At 39.5% G+C, this 5,200-nt stretch overlaps 1 protein-coding gene across 5 annotated transcripts; it reads right to left on the bottom strand.

Annotated features, from left to right (window-relative positions):
• Positions 1-573: 573 nt before the first annotated feature.
• Positions 574-3,164, bottom strand: LOC121402817 (tyrosine-protein kinase ITK/TSK-like). 5 transcript variants are annotated; one of them, XM_041589557.1, is made up of 5 exons: positions 3,019-3,164; positions 2,363-2,485; positions 2,123-2,277; positions 1,831-1,979; positions 574-777 (listed from the first exon to the last, which is right to left on the bottom strand). In XM_041589557.1, the coding sequence occupies exons 3-5, from the start codon at positions 2,133-2,135 to the stop codon at positions 631-633; spliced, it is 309 nt and encodes a 102-aa protein (XP_041445491.1). In that variant the 5' UTR covers positions 2,136-2,277; positions 2,363-2,485; positions 3,019-3,164; the 3' UTR covers positions 574-630. The 5 variants fall into 5 exon arrangements, with proteins under 5 accessions (XP_041445491.1, XP_041445492.1, XP_041445489.1 ...); XM_041589558.1 differs by having other exon boundaries at positions 2,415-2,485; XM_041589555.1 differs by having other exon boundaries at positions 2,123-2,485.
• Between the last annotated feature and the right edge of the window lie 2,036 nt (positions 3,165-5,200).

Genomic DNA, 5,200 nt, shown 5'->3' with positions numbered 1-5,200 from the left:
CTTACAGATCAAGGGTTCCAGCTGAATCCAGATTGTATAATATGTTTGTTTAAAGAAATCTTATAAGCCTTTGTGACACTAAATTGTCTACCTAAGTGTCAGGAATTTAGGTACCCAAGATGAAAATACTCCCATATGATTTATCATTTGTGTCACTCCAGCTACTGCAAAATGAATCAATTAGTCAATCAATAAGGCAACTTATCAATGTTTTGGGGCCCTAAACTGAATTTGCTGGGGCCCATTAACAACTAGTTACGCTACTGCCCCTAACTGTAAAGTATGCCTGAGGTATCCCCCTGTACTAATCACAATTCAGCAGGAACAGACCCCTCACTAAGCTTCCCCATAGACTGTATTGAGAGAAACCATCAAACGATGCCAGCATTGGTATCTTCCTGTATTGAAAAACAATTTAGCAAGAACGGTCCCCCATGTTTTCCCATAGCATAGTCATTACAAAAGATGCCATCAAACAATGTCAGTATACTTTAGGTATCCCACTTGCAAAGCACAATTCAGCAGGAACAGCCTACTCAATAAGTTTACAAATAGCCTGTATAGAGAAAATACTATCAAGCAATGGCACTATACACATCCCCTGTACTAAGCAGACGTTCAGTGCAGCCATCAGGGAAAGAGCTGGGCTCCCCTTGACATCGCTGAAGACTGCGGCCATTTCTGAAGTCCCGAACAGCCGAAATGTGGAAGTGCCGAAGCCGAACTCCCGAAGCGGTGAAAAGACCCGAAGTCACGAAAACAGGCGAAATTGAAGTCCTGAAGTGGCAAAAAGACCCAAAGTCACGAAAAGAGGCGAAATTAAGTCCTGAAGCCACAAGTTTTTTTGTTTTTTTTTTTTAATCCTGGCCACCAATGTATTATTATAATAGGTGTATTATTTTAATATAAATATAGGCCCCTGCCACCAATGTTTTTTAAAAAATTCTTTTGGGGCCCCATTTTTTTTAACTTGTAAGGGTGCCCAGGTGCTAATTGCTCTAAAGGGATACAATGTAAGATGAATGGTTAGCTGGCTTCTAATATCCTTATACTATAATTTACAATAGGGGTACTTTATCCCTTATAATACATGAGTGATACTGAGAGTAGCCTGCACAACTCAGCCTGCAGCCTTGTGCCTTTATATGGTCAACAATCCCTCAGTGACTTCTAATAACCTTATCATTTACAGTAGGGGTACATTATCCCATTACAATATGAGTGATACTCAGATTCCCATATGGGGTTTGCAGTAAAAGACACAAGTTTGTCAGGCTAATGGTATTGGATTTACTCTCCATGGTACTGAATACAACATAAATAAAGACAACAGTATTGGCTGACTTGCTGCATTAGATGTATAACAGATATAGATAAATTTGCCACATAAGGGATGGGGAGTTTATGGGGATATTACAAGAAGATACTCTCTCTAAAAGCAATAACCTCCCTCATTTACTGTATGTATCAGCCACAAATGGTACTGGGAAGAGCAGGCTGTATTTTGTACTTTGACACAGCACAGAGTGCACTATTGAAAGTTAAACCACAGCCACTTATGGCAGGCCCTTTATTAATTTGGTCCCTTGCCCCCCAGTGTGGCAGACTTGAGGTCTGGCATACAATCCCCACCTCCTAATATGCTGGTCTGTGACCATATAAAGACACAAGGCTGCAGGCTGAGTTATACAAGGAACTCAGAGTATCACTCATGTATTATAAGAAATAGTATATTAGTGATATTCAAAGTCACTATTGTATTGGACCAGAATATCTGTGACTGCTTAATTTCATTACATTAACAGTGTACATAAACCTAAACTCTCATACCTTTTGCCAGCCGTTGTTCATCTGCATGTACCCCCTTTCAGAAGACATCTTGGGTTTGAAGAGCCTCAGTCCTGCTGAGATTTTCTCCACAGCTTCCAGTTGAAAAGATTTTTTCCTGCTCTTGCTGAACATCTCCCACACCAACACTCCTAAAGGAGAGACAAAAGAAATGTAACATTAGACTGATCCACCAGAACAGAGAGCTGGGCTAAACACTGACCCTCACTACAGAATTTGGAAATAATCAGCCGGCCCAGAAATATATTGAACAAAATGAATTTCTGCTACTTACCAAATGACCACATGTTGGATCTGCAGCTGTAAAGTCCAAAGAAAACTTCTTTAGCCGACCATTTAACAGGGAATTTGTGTTTGTCTGGGGTCAATTTCCCACTTGCCTATGCACCACAGAACATGAAAGGGCTTGGAATCCACAAGTAGCAACAACTGAAAACATGTCAATAAGAATTATTTTCAATACTGGGTTAGAAATGTGAATGTAATTAATCCCCTTTTAACTGTCTACACTCACATGACATGTCTGTAAGCAAAATAGTCAGCACAACTTTGTTAAATCTTCTTACTTTGTATGGGTGCAGGTTCTCTAGTGGCCACTTCCCACCAGCAAATGCATTACCACCCGCCCGGTAATGCCCTATAAGTGTGCAATAAAGGCATTTTTATAATAACAAGACATTGTGGTGCTGTTCATATCGAATCCCTGCTACACTCACATGACACACAGTCAGCTTTGCGTGAGCATGTATAAGTATATAAACTCTTTAAAGAAAGCATTTATAAATATGTCAAGTTTAAGTGAAACAAGCCCTGTAGAACTGTATGTAAAGCATACCACTTATCTTGACAACACAGACGTTGTGTGATTCTTTGTACATGTGATATTTTCTATGTCTAGCAAATGGGGCATTACTAGTGAATAAACCAATTGTATCTGGTACAATGGAGAGAGTGAAAATGTTAATATCTTTAATATATATATATATATACATATATACACACTAACGGAAGAGAGGCAGATACAGGCTAACAGACAAGAGAACAAAAAGATAACTAGGTAAACATTGACATGTAGATTGATAGATGGTGGATAGACAGACAGATAGATGGATGGATGGTAAGAAGACAGGCAGACAGATATAATGGATAGATATAATAAAACATCCATACCTGTTCAATTATGCTGGTGGTAGTTAACAAGTTCGGGGATAAAGCTGAAGATGTGCTTCTAGGCCAGGAAATATTTGTCTGGGATGCTGTACTGTTTCACTGGTTACATGAACAGACAGATAGATGGATAGAGATACCTTGGAGTTGGGAAAAAGTGCTGCAGAACGTGGGGCAGTAGATACCAATATACATGTTGTCATTGGGCGTGGGGAGCAGAGGCTTCTTTAGGCTGCAAGGGAAACATATAGCAGCAGTGAGTTACAGAGAGACAAGTACAGGAATTGCTTAGTAATAACAGTAATTCAATCATGGGCTTCAAGTTAGATATTCCTGTGGGGATGCTGGGAGTTAACTGCATTGACTCAATAGGCCATAAATATAAAGCAATGCTATGCTTAAATAATAAACTATGTATATACTGCACATCTAAGCAGAAATAAATGCCATATAAACCCAAATCATCAACAGGGTACACTTCCCTTTAAGAGCAGGGAACAGAGGTGACTTTACAACTAGGGGTTTGACAGTTGGTTTAGTCCGTTGGTTGGCATTGCAGCGAGAGGTAAGTGTATATTTCCCCTGAGAGATTTTCTTGTCAAATAATGCTCATTTTAGTGAAAAAAGAAGGGAAACAGTTTGGTAATGCCCCCTGGGCTAACAGATATTGATTCTCTCACTGATTTTAGTGAATTTGGAGAATTTTCCCCTAAAATGGACTTTGGAGATACCTTTAATCTTAGCTCTGGTTGTGGGACACAGACCCAGGATTTGGCAGGTATGCAGGGCTGCCAGCAAATATACACTTTTTCTACAGCAACCCCATAAGTAGGTAACGTTTGGGGACCCCTGTGCCTCACGTTAAAATAATTTATTTTTAACTTGTATTAATAAGTCATGATTTAAGAACAGGGATGAGAGGTGAATTTACACCTCAGGAATGACAGTTGGTTTAGTCCGTTAGTTGTCAGAGTGGTGAGTGTACTTTCCCTCTGAGACATTTTTTTTTGCCAAATAAGCCATATTTTAGTGGAAAAAAGATGGGAAATAGTTGGGTTATGCCCTCCCAGATGAACGAGTGTTGCTTCGATCACTGATTTTATAGAATTTTCCATTAAAATGGGCTTATGAGATGCCTTTAATCTTAGTACTAGTTGGGAGACACAGACCCAGGATTTGGCAGTTATGCAGGGCTGACAGCAAATATACACTTTTCCCACTTGGAGTCCATAAACAGATAACATTTGGGGACCCCCGTGCCTCACCATAAATATTTTATATTTATGCCCAGTATTAACAGGCTCCTTAGAATTTTGTAGAGTTTTATTACTCTGTCCCTGGGTATCTGCCCTGTTCTGATATACCAACCTTGCAACTGAATTTAATGGAATACATAGCAATATTTTTTCCTTTTACAGAGGGGGGGGGGCAACAAGGTACATGGTATTAAATAATAATGAATAATAATATTTGATTGCTAAATGTTTCCTATAGCAAGGGGGGTAGGGGTGAACACTGGGCAATCTGCACCTGGACAGTGATCTTATGTACTATGTATTCACTCTCACTGTACCAATGCTCATTTTTGATTGGCTGCTATGAGGTACTATATTGTATAAACGGAGGGCCAGTACCTGCTGGGAATGACACAAAGCTTGAGTTTAGGGTAAAATGACCAGATCTCTGCCTTCCTCTGTATTTTATAGGAAATATTAAGTGCTACATGCATTATCCCTGAAGCTAATTTGTCAATTTATTCCTTTTCCTATACAGATTGCTACAGTGTGCGGATTGCTTATTTTTTTTAGCAATATATCAGCGATTTTTGGATGGTTATTTTTCTGGCATCTCCTTAATTCAGATTTTTACATTCGTCTGTGAACACATATAAGGAGAGCCACAATCTAAAGAGGGAGACCCTCCGGGGTACCCCGGCCTTGTGCCGGCCCCTGTATTTTAGCCAAAAGCCAAAACATCTCAGGCTTTTGGTTTTTTTTTTGTGCTCATCTTCTGTCATCTGAAGGATTTAAGAGGTAATCTTGAAAATTTGCTTTCAGGGTTCTTTTATGCTACCCAATTCCCCATTGACCTTATTCCCCTAATATCGCCTGACACCTATGTCCCTACTGAACACCTATTTTGTACTCACGCTGCTTTGTAACCCAAATCACATGTGACTTATTAA

The sequence above is a fragment of the Xenopus laevis genome, chromosome 4L, assembly GCF_017654675.1.
Source record: "Xenopus laevis strain J_2021 chromosome 4L, Xenopus_laevis_v10.1, whole genome shotgun sequence".
Classification (NCBI taxonomy): Eukaryota; Metazoa; Chordata; class Amphibia; order Anura; family Pipidae; genus Xenopus; species Xenopus laevis.
This window is presented reverse-complemented; position numbering and strand designations above follow the sequence as displayed.